At 38.0% G+C, this 16,619-nt stretch overlaps 2 protein-coding genes across 5 annotated transcripts; one reads left to right on the top strand and one right to left on the bottom strand.

Moving 5' to 3' along the window:
• Window positions 1-280: 280 nt before the first annotated feature.
• Window positions 281-9,001, bottom strand: LOC134663745 (carnitine O-acetyltransferase). The gene is made up of 13 exons (XM_063520220.1): window positions 8,870-9,001; window positions 8,481-8,517; window positions 8,162-8,401; window positions 7,742-7,953; window positions 7,173-7,326; window positions 6,916-7,090; window positions 6,527-6,714; window positions 5,940-6,040; window positions 5,422-5,544; window positions 4,974-5,096; window positions 4,297-4,495; window positions 3,394-3,531; window positions 281-1,303 (listed from the first exon to the last, which is right to left on the bottom strand). Exons 2-13 carry the CDS (start codon window positions 8,502-8,504, stop codon window positions 1,088-1,090), a joined length of 1,893 nt encoding a protein of 630 aa, XP_063376290.1. The 5' UTR covers window positions 8,505-8,517; window positions 8,870-9,001; the 3' UTR covers window positions 281-1,087.
• A 282-nt stretch (window positions 9,002-9,283) lies between these two features.
• LOC134663802 (peptidyl-prolyl cis-trans isomerase, rhodopsin-specific isozyme-like) lies at window positions 9,284-16,305 on the top strand. Of its 4 annotated transcripts, none has more exons than XM_063520309.1 (6): window positions 9,301-9,359; window positions 10,943-11,147; window positions 11,583-11,702; window positions 12,096-12,178; window positions 12,607-12,749; window positions 16,084-16,305. In XM_063520309.1, the coding sequence occupies exons 1-6, from the start codon at window positions 9,339-9,341 to the stop codon at window positions 16,178-16,180; spliced, it is 669 nt and encodes a 222-aa protein (XP_063376379.1). In that variant the 5' UTR covers window positions 9,301-9,338; the 3' UTR covers window positions 16,181-16,305. The 4 variants fall into 4 exon arrangements, 3 of the variants coding, with proteins under 3 accessions (XP_063376379.1, XP_063376380.1, XP_063376377.1); XM_063520310.1 differs by lacking the exon at window positions 9,301-9,359 and adding an exon at window positions 10,570-10,690; XM_063520307.1 differs by lacking the exon at window positions 9,301-9,359 and adding an exon at window positions 10,726-10,854.
• The last annotated feature ends 314 nt before the right edge of the window (window positions 16,306-16,619 follow it).

Raw genomic sequence — 16,619 nt, 5'->3', positions numbered from 1 at the left:
CTATGAAGTAGGCAGGTAAAGGGGTCTTACGATGGAAATTAACTATGCACTACCTACCATCTACTAGATTAGTCCATGGCACTACGCGCTACGTAAGCACTAAGGGCAATATGAAAGAGATTTTGCGTGGCTGGCCAAGCATGTAATCATCATTATGGGATTTATTTTATTAATAGTAATAATATATTTAAAAAAAATTGAGTTCCGCTAAATTTGTCCATGAGTATCTTTTATAAATTGCGTAATAACCTACGAGTAGATTACAAAAAAAAACATGCTTAAAAAATGTATATATATAATTTAAAAATGTAAGAGATTAACATAAAGAAACATATATTACAAGATAATAACAATAAACTTACTATTGGTTAATACTTAATTGTAAAATAATACCTTACCTGGCACCTTAAGTATAATAAAATAGGCACTGATGGCAGTATAATATTCCATTTATACTTAAAATTAGCAGTTGTGTAAAACTTCCATAACATATTTTAAAAATGTGTTTATCAATTACCAAATACCAATCAGGATAGAGAATACACCAGTATCAAAATTACATATGTATTGCATTCCTAATGGAAAAGATCACAGTATTATTATATAAAATGTGTAAAGACATTCACAAGTTTTTTTTCAAGTACTTCTACCAAACTTAACAAATCTAGAATTCTAGACCCCATTTCATACAGCTACGTTTGACACACGCGTGATGGTGGTATTCCACTAGTCCAATAATTTCTTTGTCCAATGTGTATTTTGTCTCACATTTTCTTAATGAGTTAGTGAGACGCAATGACATTGGTCCAAGATATAGGACAGATAAAAAGAAAACACCCTGACCGATCGGCGCTTTGATCAGTGTTGCCACATTATATTTGTAAAATTGTAACTGGCAGCTTTATAAATTGCGCTCAAGATTTTCAGAAAGAATATCGTCGGGTGACAACCGAAAGTCACTAAGTGCCACCACAAGTTCATAGCCATAGTAAACCATATTAGTACTAAAAGAAGGTCGATTTTTGTTCAATTTTTTTTTAGTAATGAGTGACTTTTGCTTGTCACCTGACGATATGCAACTAAACTTTTACAGTTTAGCCTGTGTGGTAAGCAGGAGCACGTCGTGCATATCTTGGAGGGACTGTTCCAATGCGCCCCTGTACTTGGCGCAGCTGGTCTCCGGGTTGTCGTTGAAGGCCGACGTGGCGAAGTTGACGTCGTTGTCGCGCGGGTTGTAGCACGTCGCGTAGCCGTTGCTGACTAGAGGGCCGTAGCACATGAACCCGTCGCATTTACATGCCACCTGAAGTGTTCATCAAGGCTTGAATAACAGAACCTACTTTTCTCGGTTAGCGCTACTGGCTTTAAAATCCACCTGTCCAATTTCTTTGTCCCATGTCATTGCGTCTCACTCTCTAAGCATGTGAGACACAATACACATTGGACAGATATTGGAGAGATGGAATAGCACCCTTATAGGGTATTTGACTATTTGGGTATTTTATTGAAAATAAATTATTTTTGACTATGCATGAAATAAAGCACCAGAAGATTAATAAAAAACTGGTCAAGTGCGAGTTCGGACTCGCGTTTCAAGGGTTCCGTACATCACACAATTTTCAACAATTTTTTTTTGTACATGAAACGTGACATGAGTGAAACGTCTTGAAAAACCCGAATGGGTCAGTCAAAAACCAGATGTAACATGAAGTTTTCTGGCGTGGTGGCTTATATCTCTGCAACTATGCAAAGTAGCTTAGATAGGAAGATTAAACGCCGAACAGTAGTACAAGTGTCCAAATGCGAAGACTGAAGACCGAGCTCCGCTTAGGGCTGATAGCTCGGAGCGTCCAACGGGTCGCGCTTCCTACAACTTAAGCAAGGGTTTTAAAACCGAAGGCCGAAGAGAGATAATACCTACAGGGTGGCCAAAAAATAAGTGCATTACCGTAGCCGGGAGGTTTTCAGATTATACTGAGCTTTACAACTTTTAGTATGGGACCAACCCCGAAATCGCGAAAAAAAATGTATCCTCCCATAGAAAATGGACCAGCCAAATTTTTCCTCGCAATTTCGGGGTTGCACGTTGGCAACGGGAATACACTTAGTAAATTTTTTGGCCACCCTGACTGTATAGTGCTTTTTAAAACACGTAACAATAGTAACCTAATCAATCAGTAACTATACTACATTTGTACCAATGCGGCTGTGTGCCAGATACAGCCTATAGTCACACCAATAAAAGCCTGCAGCGGATTTGATAGCCCACGCAGTGTAAGTGTTATTAATACGTCTAATATGACACTTGCACTATCAAAATAGCTGCAGACTTTTTACGGTCTAACTATAGTCGCATTTTTTGTCGCCATTCCGACTCACGCTTGAAGTTAGCTTCAAGCGTGAATCGGAATGGCACGCCTCTTCGGGACGCTTCGGACCTTCGGCCTTATGCGGATATCGGCCTAGGGCCTTCGCAATAGCTGTCTACATCACGTTTCACTTAAACCATTGCGGCTGTGTCCCTAAAAAACCTAAACCACATTTTTGTTCTTAAATCCGACTCACGCTTGACTGTAGATTTCTAATAGGTTTTCCTGTCATCTTTAGGTAACGGATTATTTTGTGTATTTTTTTCAGACTTTTAGACCCTGTAGTTTCGGAGATAGAGGGGGGGGGAATGGTAATTTTTTGTCTATTTTCTTGAATAACTTCTAAAATTTTTATCGTAAATTTATAAAAAAATATATTTGAGATTCTCACAATGAGCTCTTTCGTTTGATATGTAACACGATATAGTGTGCAAAACTTTGTTTTAAATTTTAACTTTTACCCCCAAAAGTAGCCCTTGTGTTTAAAATTCATTTGTTCACGTTACATATTCGTCTTTGGGTCACAGACTTACATATGTGTACCAAATTTCAACTTAATTGGTCCAGTAGTTTCGGAGCAAATTGGCTGTGACAGACGGACGGACAGACAGACGCACGAGTGATCCTATAAGGGTTCCGTTTTTTCGTTTTGAGCTACGGAACCCTAAAAAACGTAGACAACAATTATATTTAGACACAATTCCTATTTTTAAACCCGTATAAAACGATAAAGAGTAGGTAATTTGATTGTGACGTCACATGCTAGTGTTTCATATAAATTCCATAGTAGCAAAAATGTTTTGACAGTTCGAAAAAAGAAACTGGCGGCCTAGCCAAGGTCACAATCGCTATCGCTTCGACAACGAAAACCATTATGTCTCTCTATCACACTTCCATATTAGTGCGACAGTGACAGTTGCGTTTCGATCGCTACGGAGCGTAAGCGATCGGCATCTTGGCTACGCAGCCAGAGTAGTCAAATAACCTATTGAATACTTTTATCAGTAAAGTACAAGTTACCTACCTGACTGGTAGATAGTCGCATGTGGGCACTCCTTACGTATCCCGGGTCGGAGTACAGCTTGTGTATATCGATGCCGTTCTCCAGTGCGATCAACTTCAACCCGAGAAGGTGGCGGTCTACGCCGAGCCCTTGAAGAGCCTAAAACAAAGCATTTAATTAATAATTACATAGGCACAGCGTGTGGGCACAGAATAAATAATAGAACTAGGTACAGAAGACTCACTCTCTAACAAAACGCGTCTGTTACGATCAGGACAGATATGGCCGCTAGGTGGCGACAGCGCCACGCGCGGCTTATAGCTAGCCATCAAAATTGGTGTGGAACGGATGTACTTGTAGCTACCTGTTGCAAAGCGATGAAATCGCGGACTGAGCCACGCCTGGTGTGAGTGTTAAGGCCGCTAAGCTTAAGTGGGATTGGGTGGGGCACATCTGCCGTATGCACCCGGATCGGTGGGCCCAAATTGGCTACTGAATGGACACCGCAGATTAGCCGGGGCAGAGGCAGACCAAAAAGGAGATGGCAGGATGACCTTGACGCTTTTTGGAGCGAGTGGCGGGAACATGCACCAAACCGTGACGAGTGACGAAAGAAAGAGAAGGCCTTTGCCCATCAGTGGGACACAAAATAGGCTATTGATAAATAGTCACAGCGAGTCGCGGCAACAGCAAGGCGTGCAAGTTAGGTACCTTCAAAGTATCGTTTTAATAAACTGGTACTGCATTTAATATCATTTTCCTTATTTCGTACTTTGCTTTTTTTATTTTTGCTCCTTGGGTTATGTTGCAACCTATCTATCTTATCTTTCGCGAACTTCGTAATGCGTAATATTTAATTTCGCATTGCGAAATTTACACTCAAATCACTGCGATTCATCGATCACATCATGTAGGTATACCTACCATAACTGTATAGTTCTTGTGCGCGTTAATAGCGCTCTGCATAGCCGCCTTCTTGTCCTTAGGTGAGCGCTTGGAGTCGAGCATGGCCTTGGCGAACTCGACGGACTCTATTGAGCAGGAGCGGATGGTTTCGGTGCGGCCGCCGGCGAACATCCGCGTCGCTGCGGACTCGTAGTGCGCGCCGGGCGTTTTGTGCAATCTGCCAATTTAATCACGTTATTTAGTGCCTATCTACTTACTTAAATCAATTACTTAAGTAGGTAGGTATGTAGACAGTACGTTGGTCTGTAAGACAGTATCATACCAACACCCAACATTAAACTCTCTTCGCCAATGGCACTGCGCCTAACCAGCCAACCATTGTTTACCTGTATGCCTCTGCAGGCTATACATAGTGATTTTGTTACTCAGAGGGTTGTATAAGCAGGTCATACTGAACAACTTTTACTATGGGGCCAACCCCGAACACGCAAAAACCAAAACCTGAGGTCTCATACATTTCGGCGAATCACATTACAATGTTTTCTATGGAACAGCAGATTTTTTTTCGAAATTTTAGGGTTGACACTGTAGCTTGAAGCGAACATTTTTCAGTATGACCTATAGGTATATTTCACCTTTATTTTACCCCTCCTTTATGTCATGGCTCATGGGATACTGTATGTGATGGGACATACCTGTAAAATGCATACTGCATCGCCATCTGCAGATAACTGTCTGGACTTAGTTTTTGTGACTTGATGAAGTTCTTCCCATATTTTTCGTACGTAAAGCAGTTCAGCTCAAGATTGTTTACTAGTCTGCAAACAAATGAAACAGTATTGTATAAAGTAATAAGTGTTGTAGTAAGTGTGCGTTTTGATGTATTGACTTTAAACTAAAGCATATCTCAATAGAATATAATTTCTTTATTTGCCAGAATATGTATGGTACAAGATGACAACAAAAAAGGTTATACATGTAAGTATCAGTATTCAGTCGAAGACACGACATGCAAACAATTGACAATTTAATAATTTTGACATAAAATAAAAATACAATATAGAAAAACCTTAGGCAGAAAATAAAAACGGTGGGTAATCAATCGGCACAACCGTACACAAACCTGTGTAACAGAAAACTTACTTGTCTAAACTGCTCTTTGCTGTATTGATCATGCCAGCCACCTCTGAGTTCACATTAAACTTCAGCAGCTGTGGGGGTTTTGGGCTTGTCGATGCAGGCCTACCTGCAGCTTTATTCTGATCTCTGTAACAGTTTAATTACTTATTATAGAACATTCCTTAAAAATTGAATCCTTGCATCTAAAATGATTTATGAACATCATCTTTTGTAAAAAAATCTTAGAGTTAGATATAGTCAACTAACACAGCCACTGCGTTCCGCTCGGCGCTATTCGCCACAAATTGGAAGCTTTTGTAGGTTGTGCGCTGGTAGAGAATGAAAAAAGATCACAGTGAACGTAAGACGAGGGCAGCGCACGGCCTATCGTTGTAAAGGTCTTTGGTGGAGGCCTTTATACCTACAGCACTGGAAATCTTTCTTTCATGAATCATCATATCAGTCATCAGATAATTGATAATGAAGTATATCTAATATATAGAAGGTAGGAGTGTATTTGTAATATTTAACGAGAAATTTACATGAAATTGATGAGGAAGTCTGTTAGCACAGCAATAGGCTGGCCCTCGGCTGGGGAGTGCTCGTAAGTCAGCCCTGTCACGCCGTCAGCACCGACTATAAACTGGAACAGAATAATAGTTTATAATTTTAGTGGGGCTTAGTCAATTTGTGTAAAAATGTCCTATAATATTTATTTATTTTATACTTTTAACAGGTCGTAAGTACCAGCTATTATGCACATACGGAACGGCTTGTTGCCGAATCCGAAACGAGCCGAGCCCATTACCACAAGTATGACCAAATCGCTTTCGTGAAATAAAACAGACGATTACTTGCTTTGTTCACTGATACTTATAAATCAAATAGTGAGTGGAATTTGTATTCTAGAAATTAGTATAGGGACTCTTGGTACAGTTAACTGTAAAAATATGGGTGCACAAATCATCTCAAAAATATGTCCCATAGCTCTTATGTTAGCGAAATAAGAACTGTGGGACATATTTTTGAATAAGTTGGCTACATCCATATTTTTCAGTTGACTGTATTATTAATCATGATAATATTATGACGATGTCTAGAGGATAACTTTACGGTAATGTAACTATACCTGCACTGTCTTATCGAACCACCGATTTCCGCCGTTGAGTCCCGCGCCTCCTCCGTGGATAGTCTGAGCGCCAGCAATATTTTGGCGGCCATTTTTATCGGCCGCTTTCCACAGCCCCACAGGCTTGTCCAAACAAAGTACCACTAGACTTGATTGCACGTCTTTCAATGATTCTTTGTTTTGATTGTCTGAAATACATTATGCAGTTAATTAACATTTAAGTTTACTAAGCAAAAATACAGTACAGAAAACTCAATATTAACAATACCTACAAATGTTAGAACAATACTACATAGAAACATGACAAACTTAATTTTATTAGTGGATAATTATGTAACAAGAATTCCAGTAAGTTAAATAATATATGTATTTTACTAATAAGTTAGTACCTTTTATTAGTACGTCATAAGCTTTAGCCCAAGCATTTCGGTTTTCCGAAGTGAGAATACCAATTCCATCTGGCGACGGAGCTTTGGACATTTCTATTACTTTCTGCAGCTGCTGCACTATTTGATCTTCATTAAGAACTTTACCATCGTCTCCCCAGAGATCAACATGAAAGATCTAAAATTTAATAAATTATGTAAAAATAAGTTCTTTATGGGTTGACCGAATGTATAAGCCAGGAATATCACAATTTCCTTACATGGTTGTTATGGATGATAGTAACATGTTTGCTGGTAGTGTTATATGACAATGAATCTCTCTTTAGACCGGGGATCCGACATGTTCCAAATATTTTCTTATACTGTTGCATGTCCAATGGGTTTTTGCCCATCATCTCAGTTGGAATTTTGTCACTGTAAATTATTAATAATTAATATGGATGAGTGACAGCACTGAATAATGCTTCTGAAGCATTCCATGAAATTGTCTACCATTGTCCCGTACAAACGCGAATTTTCTGAAAATTTGCAGGTATAAGAGATTCCTTTTCTATGAGAAATGGTCAAAAATATGCACAGTAAAATAATCACCTGCTTTAAATGCCGAAAAAAAGTCGCAATACAGGAAATACTCCTTCTTTGCAATAGATCACTGAACACTTGGTGTTAGTGTGTGTTGCAATTTCAGTAACTTTACACATATTTCTTACTTAACAATTCTTTTACGTAAAACTCAACTTGATTTTCTGTTACTCAATCAACCTTGTTAACAGTTTTGAAAACCTTGTTAAAGGAAATTCTGCAATTTAATATAAAGTATTAAACTCACTTGTCAATTAGGGATTTGTAATCAAGTGCAGCCAGCAACGTTTTTGCTGCATACTGCAACTGGTCGAGCTGACTGTTGAACTTCCGGAACGGAAATACCAGGCCAGGGCTAGAATACACCACAACTGGATCCCGGTACTCTAAATATGCTGTGTTAAGCCACCACTCCTCAAGCCAATTTGTGTGCTGCTGTGCTCTTTTTTCTAGCAAAGTCTGAAAAAAAACACATAGTTATACCAATACACAATTAGGGCAATTTAGACACCCTTCTGCACCTTACTAGTAAAAACATTTTGGTACTTACTAGTAAAAAGTTTAAATTATCCCACAGTCTAAACTGCCTCCTTCACCTTAATAGTAAAACATTTTGGGTAACTAACATTTAAGCCTAGTTATAATAATTATGTAAAATAAATAATACCTGTAAATCCTGTCCAACTCCAGTAGCAAAGTCTTTAGCAAGATTACATGTGACATCATACTCCTCATTGTTTAAATGTGGTTTGGCAGTCTTCAAATATTTACTCAAAGTATCATCCAGCTTTGGCACGGGTAGCCGGGGAAGCTTCTGGGCAGTGGAGTAAGTCTTGGCAGTAGTCAAGTGGGTTGACAGCTGAAGGGAGCTGATATACGGCTCCAATATAAAGGCATTATGGCCACACTGAAACATAAGTTTGTCAACAATAAAAAAAAAAGTTGCTATTAAGTTGGTCACTGCAAAGACTTTTAAAACTACTTACAACTTTATGTACTCCACGGATCATTGTATTGCCAGGTCTGCAGAGATAAAGAATAAGGTAATATTATTAAACTACATCCCAATCACTTGTCATGTTTTAAGAGTGGACTTTAAACTGTGCTCTAATGATAAAGAGAAAAGTTTATCTTTAGATTGTAAGTCTTAGCTATGATAATATTGATAATAATAATAAGATTGTTTATTTATTTCTATTGATACAATGTCATAATGGCAATGGCAAATTGGTGTAGATATGTTTCACATTAAGGGGAGAATTGATTAAATGTTCCGGTCAATTAGTGTCTTCCAATAGGCGCTCTATTTTAAGACTCACAGTTATTGGGTACGAGTATATCGGACGGCTGTTTATTTGAACTTAATATAACTCACTCAGAAATCGTATGATGTGGCAGTCTGTAGATCGAGTAGAATGTATTCGAAGGATAAAGTGAATGTGAACTTGTTGGTAGTGGTTCAAGTGAACTTTCCTGCGAAACACGAAAGTCGAAACTTGTTTTGTTTTTGACATTGACAGCCGGTTCTAGGGTGACTAGATTTCATTTTTATTACGGCATCGGCACTGTTTTTTATTGCCCACATATTGAATTGTCTTATTCTAGTTTTTGTTGCGTAGTTTAATAAGAAGAGAGCAAAAATAAATAACTTTTCAGTTATAGAGACCTATCTAGCCTAATTGCTGTATTATATTTTAGAATTCTTCAATAGTCTCACAATATTAGGCAGTTTCGGAACGTATCCAAATTGACATTTGCCATTGACAATTTACAATTTGACGAGAAAAAGAAAAGAAAATATTTGTTTTAAATAATGGCACAAGTGGTGGTTCTTGATTCTATTAATGAAGATATATTTGTTTGTGGTAATTGTAAATTAGTGTTTAATTCTCTTCAAATTTTCTTAGACCATAAAAAGTTGAAATGTGGCGTTGATTTGTGTAGAACAAATGAGCCTGCTGTAAATGAAAGTTCATGTGAAAATACAGTAACAACATTATCACATAATACTGAATCACATCTGTCGGTCTCTGAAAACCTTGGAATACCTTCAGGAATAGGTTCCAATGAATGCAAGTTGTGTAAAAAACCATTTAAAAAGATAAAGTCATTACTGGCCCATCTGAAGACTCACAGTGATAGACCTTATCAGTGCCCTATCTGTGGCCGCTGTTTTATCCAAAATTCCCATTTACAAAGGCACATAGCCTCCCACAAGATTTGGCCTGATGGTCTAACTGAGACAACTCCAAAATCAGCAGAAGCTGAACTGTTAAGCTACTCTTGTGCTTATTGTGATATAATATTACCTAATTACAGTCAGTTTAGACTTCACTTAAAAAAGCATCTATGTAATAAAAAGTTTAAATGTATTCAGAGTAATTGCAGTGGGTTGTTTGTAAACATCGATGACCTGCTGGAACATGTCAACAGTAGCCATGAAACAACTATTTACCACTGTCATATGTGCAACCAGACTTTTAATACACTTGAAGATATAGCTGCACATCAGAAAACCCATTTGGAACCTGAAAAAGCTTTGCACAACCCTGTTACGGCAAGGCATAAGTGTGCACAGTGTGATGCAGTCTTTAAAAATCCAGAAAAGCTTTCTTTGCACCTGCTGACCGAAAACCATAACAAAGTTTGTATTCATTGTAACAGGACATTTGCTAGTGATAAAAGGTTGAGGTTACACTTGCAGATTCACAGGAAAAACAAACCGTTCCAGTGTAACATATGTGACAGTAGTTTCCATATGAAGAAATATTTGTCATCACATATGTTAAAGCATGGAGATAAACAATTTGCATGCTCCATATGCAACCATAAATTTAAGAGAAAGGACCTGCTTCAGAGACATATGAAATCACATCAGGCTAAGAAACTGTTCAAATGTCCTTTCCGAGATACTTTAGATTGTATGAAGGAGTTCACCCGGAGTGACAAGCTCAAGGCTCATGTGAAATTTCATACAAAGCGCTTGGTGGCTAGCCCCAGCCCCCAACAACCAGTGTATGAAAATGCAGGCACAGTGGAAATATGCATAGTGCCTTTGGATGGCAGCATTATCACAAAATAGGAAACATTTTAAAAATAAATTACCCAAAATATGAATACATTTTTCATATGGGTTGCACAATGATTTCAGCAATGTAACATAACACCAAGTATGGCTTCTTTATAGGTATGGATGGTAAGACTATTATCCAATTAGCTACTATACTTCTACAACTGTCCAGTATTGATTCAACCTTAAAGTGCTTGGGTGTCACACTGTAATTTACCTAGTTGATAATGTTCTTCTATGAAAAGCTTTTGTTTTTGCTATATATTACAAAGTGTTTTTATGTGGTCGAAGTATGTGATGAAAATGAATTAGCAAGAAAATATTTTGTAATTTTATTTATGTTTATTCTGGTATAATATTTGATATATATTTTTACAGACACGCCAATTTCGAGTTACTGACCAAGTATACCTGGATATACAAGATGAGAATAAGCCCTTAGGACGGGTAGTGATTGGATTATTTGGCGACTTGGCACCTAAAGCTGTAAAGAACTTTAAGGTTCTCGCTACTAAAGGAATCAATGGAAAATCTTACAAGGGGACCTCATTCAACCGGATTATTAAAAGGTTTATGGTTCAAGGTATGTCATTTTACTATAATCCGCGTAAGGCTTAATGAACATTACAATGTACATTTTCGTTGCAATCTAATTAGAACCTTTCGTGATTGTAATTGCATTTCTTTTGTTTCATTGCTTTAAACCAGCGGTCGGCAACCTTTTAGCAGCCAAGGGCCACATAGTAGTTAACGTAGGTGACGCGCTGTACTTTGTTAATATTTATAACTTTATGAGACATTGTCATTTGTCACTATTACATACAAAATAACCAAGGCGGCACTCAGGCCGCAAGTGACACTTTCACCAGCAGCATGCGGCCCGTGGGCCGCAGGTTGCCGACCGCTGCTTTAAACGAAATCAAGGTTCAAATTAAAAAAAATAGGAAAATTTTATTGGTTACTTTAAAAAAAATAAGACATCTTGTATACCTATCTGACTTTTTTTTAATATTTGTAGGTGGTGATGTAGTGTCTGATGATGGTTCAGGTTCTATTAGCATATACGGCGAGACATTCGAAGATGAAAACTTGGACACACAACATACCTTGGCTGGATTTGTTTCTATGGCCAACAAAGGTAATAACTTAACTCTTCATGAATTCTGCAGACCTACTTATTTATTTTATTTTAGTCATTTGCAGATCCAATAGCTCTTAATATAAAAATTATAGTAGATACAGGAAGCCAGGAACTCGCTTATTCAAGAAGTAATCATTTACTTTAACTAGGACCCGGGTATGTCCTTAAACTACGTCCAGGACCCGGGTATGTCCTTAAACCACGTCCAAGACCACCGGTGGACGGGCAGCAGCGTCCCTCAAATTCGGTGTACTCGACTGCGATCGCCAACCCGCCTGCCAAGCGTGGCGATTATGGCATTCACCCCCCAAAAAAGGGGGAGGCCTATGTTCAGCAGTGGACGTCTTATGGCTGAGATGATGATGATGATGATGATTTTTATGATTCCAGGAAAGGATACAAATGGCTGTCAGTTTATAATAACAACAACTGGAACACCTTGGCTGGATAATATACACACTGTGGTGGGGAGGGTATGACTTGATGCTATATATTTTTATAACCTAACTTAACCTAAGTATCCAAGATTGTTTTTAAAATCCTAGGTTTAGTAACGCTGTAGTGGTTGGAAACCTTTACATTTTGGTAGATACAAAAAAAAAATATAAAATTACCCTGACACCCGTCCCAACTGCGCGCGAACACTCCTTTGCTTCTCGTCGAAACACCGACAATGAATGGTTCGTCGTGCGGCGCTGGCTCGCGAGCCAACTCGATCATTGGCTCGAGCGGCACCCCGGTATCCATTGCGCGCGGGTGCCTGCTGCGACTCCTGACTTGTCTGACAAGTAGATGGGATATTATCTAGAAGTTTCGATTTTCAAGCTTACCAATCCTGCACACAAACAGTAGATTAGGTATCTAACACTAATATTCAGTTATCTCCATATAAATTGTGCAGGTGATCGAAGGGCAGAACATAGTGCACCTGCTGGAGCACACGCCGACAGACGTGGACGACCGGCCGCTGCGGCGTGTGTACATCGCCGACTGCGGCCTGCTGCCTACCCCGCAGCCTTTCTACATCTCCGATGACCCTTACGAGTAAGATATACCTACCTAAAGTGTCATATGGAACTTGATATGTTAACAAAAAACCCTAGTAAATTCATCATTTTACCCAGTAGTGTAGTAAACGAAGCTAGTTGTGGTATGGAGACCCATGCATTAATTTCTCAGTTGATGAAATTTTGTTTGGTTATTGTATAGTATGAGCCGAAACTAACATATAAATATCCAAAAAAAAAACACTCCTAAGTTAGGTATTTATACGTAAAAATACAAATCTGTTTATATATTGAACCGAGTAATTCCTCCGTCCAAAATTATTTTACCAAATAAGTTATTTGTATCAGTATGTGATACTAGAAAAAAATCTAAAACTTTTGTCAAACATGAGAATATTTTTTTACGATAATTCCTTTTTTGGCGCTCATTTTCATCGGAAAATTGCTCTGCCATTTTTTCCTTCTTATATGATCTTAGAATATAATTTGGCGTAGTGGGTAAGAAAATCCAAAAAAAAATGCATACCCAAGTTTATGTATTTTAGAACTATAAAAAACTGAGAGTGGAAAATTTCTCAGCCTGATTTCTTTTTAAATATATACTAAGTAGTCACGTATATACTTAAATCCAAAATATCCAAAAGAACTGTCATCCCTTGTACACCCCGCTCCCTATACACTGCTCCCGATATGTTTAGTTTTGAATACGCTCGTTATTTTTTTGGATGTTTTTATAGTTGAATGGTGTGACGTTTAGCAGTAGCGTGCCTAGGGTTTTGGAGTAGGGTAAGCCGAAAGATATGTTTTCGTAATAACTGTCCAATCTTCACTCTTCGGGGTCAAATGCATCTGCTAGCGTGACGAGGCGAGCTAATCATAGCGCACTGAGGGCATACTATTACTAGATAATTGCTAAAGTTGCTAAAAGAAATCACTGCACACATATGTTTACCGGAATTCATGTGCCTCTTTATTGCTCCAGATAAATTATTTAAATCGTTATAGCCAGAAGTATTCCAAACGTTAATATCGTTCGAAAAAAATATGCAACACCAGCAATACATCTTATTTGTATGGGAACAACCAACAATCCAATGAGTTTTGTAGACGGCCCTACAGAAATTTCTCTTACGCGACTGACTTGACTGAGAAATACACAAGTCGGGTGTTGGTTTTGCCGCGGAAATTAGGTCCCGTTTTTCGACAAAGGTCAAAGACTTTACCTTGTTTTGGTTGACTAAAACGTGGACGCATTTCAAACCGTCACAAGGAACCACTTCTTGATCCATTGTTAACACTTATTAAACTAAGCGCCACAACAATGAACAAATTCACATTCACTATTTAATCAAATTCACTTAAACAAACTTTCGTTACTTTCGACTCGACCACTGACTCGGCTCAACTAAATAATAATACACTTGAAGTAAACGCGAACGCGCGCTGTGCGAACTTATGCAGCTAACTTCACACAAAATCCAAGCATAAATCGTCTTATAAAATTGCTATACATACCAACAAATAGTTACATCGTTCTTTGACGGTTTGTAGGCTGATAGTGCCCAGAGCGGGACGAAAAAGCAAGCACGGTTGCAAGCCAACGAGTGCGAGTTCGAGCAGGATAGCTAGAACATCCTCCGCCTGATTTAGTTCGCGCGGACGAGGCGCCACGCCGCGGCATAATTTTGCAACACGCTTGTGCCGCGGTTCGAGGCCGCTGTGGCTTGAATTTAATAATACGGGTTCGTTTGGCGCGCGATTTTCAAAATAATCTTTATTGATCTTATCACTACGTAATTTCGGTAAGGCAATTAGTTGCCTTAGGGCAAGCCCGGCTTTTGGGCTTGTATGGAAGTCCCGCCACTGACGTTTAGCGTCACATGTAGGTAGAGATAGATAGTTTAGAAATGAAAGTTTAATTTAGAAAAAAATATTTAATATTAATTAAAATTACAGGAAGTTAGTTAGGGTCGTGAGTCCGTAAAACTGAGCTGACACAGAGATAGAAATATAGAAACAAGTCCTTAATAGAAGGCACTTTCCTGAGGCTCTACATCGCGGGCCGTTGTAGATGGCTCCGCGGTACAGCGCAGGAGTCCCAGTTGGTCCAGAGTAGACTAGGATGGCTTCCCGCTGTGGTTCCGGATCCTCAGCTCGGAACGGAAACCTTCCGGGATACAGAGCTTACGCATAGCGCAACCCGGGGTAGTGCAGGATAGAGGGTTTCAGGCAGGGTGCAGGCAATTTTCAACCCCAAACTTGATCCCTAGTATTATTGGTCATATTAGAACATGCACTCAATAATGACTGCGACATCCGGCCCACAAGGAAAGAAATATCAGGAAAGTTAACCTTTCAGCATTATTTTGGTGTTTACGGATGAAGCAGTCAGAAAATAACAGATTAGTGAACAGTATAAAAGAATACAAAGTAAAATTATTCCTAGTAGTAACTTAAATGAAATATTCACAACACTTACCCGATCCGGGGAAATGTACACAGCATAATACCAATAAGGCACGATCTAGCTAGATTAAGTTAGGTAAATTATATTATTTTAGAGATATTTAGTATCTTATTTGCAAGAAATTGTCGTAAATGTTCATCAATTTTCTTCAAGTGACAGATTCCAGAAAACTATTTAAAAATGTTTTTAATTTTTTTTTTACAACCGGCCAGCACAAAACGCTTAGCGCAAACGAGGTTTTATAGCAAACCGTTACAATGGAAAGAAAACTGTGAACTTAATTCAATAAATAAAATGGATAGAGAAATTTTCCACAGCGAGAAAAAAGGCAATTTCTGAAAAAAAGTATAGTTACATGGTAAATTTTTTAGATTTTCAATTTGTATGTATAAATCGGCAATAAAATGGCATTCCAGTAAAAAAATTAGACTGAGCAATTTTCCGGTCCAAGCCACGCCAAAAAATTATATTTTGTTAATATTGGTATTTCTGCGGGTATTTTTTTTTTGTTTTTTTTTTTTTATATTGTTGCAATACGTTACATGAACATGTCCGGAGAAGAAAGTTTAAACGGAGCAATTTTCCGTAAAAAGATATTAACGATTTAAGACTTTAGGTATTTACTTAAATACTATTATTATTATTCTTTGGAAATTTATACAATACTTTTTATTGATACTTTATCATACTGTAAAGCTTTTTCTGGCTGAGGAATTACTGCGGGGTCCACTACCTTTATTTACTACACTACAGGTTCAATATGGCGGTTTGTTTACATAGTTAGCAAGTTCCATAGAATGACGCTTTTTCTACCAATGGCGGTAACACACGTATGTAGGGCAAGGCGGAGTAATTTCGATATTGAGTAGATCCTCGTCACTCAGTCTCTATTTAATTGTTACAGTTTGTGGGCGTGGATCAGGGCTTCAGCGGTCCCCCTGACGATGTCCTTCTCAATCCTGGGCTTCTTCCACTGGATGATAAGGAAAATGGAGATATAACTATGTTAGTACCTAAACATTATATAATATTCTTTATTAAAAAGCAGTTAACTATAGAGACGTAAGTAAATTTCCATATCACGATTTTCCCCCAAATGCGTTGATAAACTGATTATTAGAAAATTTGCATAAGTACCTAATTCAAGTTTGTATTCAAATAATTTTGGATGGAATTTTATAGAATAAAAAGTCAGGCTTATTATAAATTTATTTAATTTCAATATTTACCAAATGTTCATAGTATCACATTTAAGTTATTTTTTTACTGCGATTACACTGACCGTTTTGCGTCAATATATGGCTCTGACATATAGTTTTCTATACAATTCTGCGCGAATACCTATTGCCAATTGTTGCGAGCATTACAGACATATTGATATTCTTATTTGTATTTAATACATTAATAAATTATTTACAGTTAAATAAACTATCTTCTTAA

Source organism: Cydia fagiglandana, chromosome 4 (genome assembly GCF_963556715.1).
Source record: "Cydia fagiglandana chromosome 4, ilCydFagi1.1, whole genome shotgun sequence".
Classification (NCBI taxonomy): domain Eukaryota; kingdom Metazoa; phylum Arthropoda; class Insecta; order Lepidoptera; family Tortricidae; genus Cydia; species Cydia fagiglandana.
Note: the sequence above shows the minus strand (reverse complement) of the source record. Positions and strands in the feature narration are given on the sequence as shown.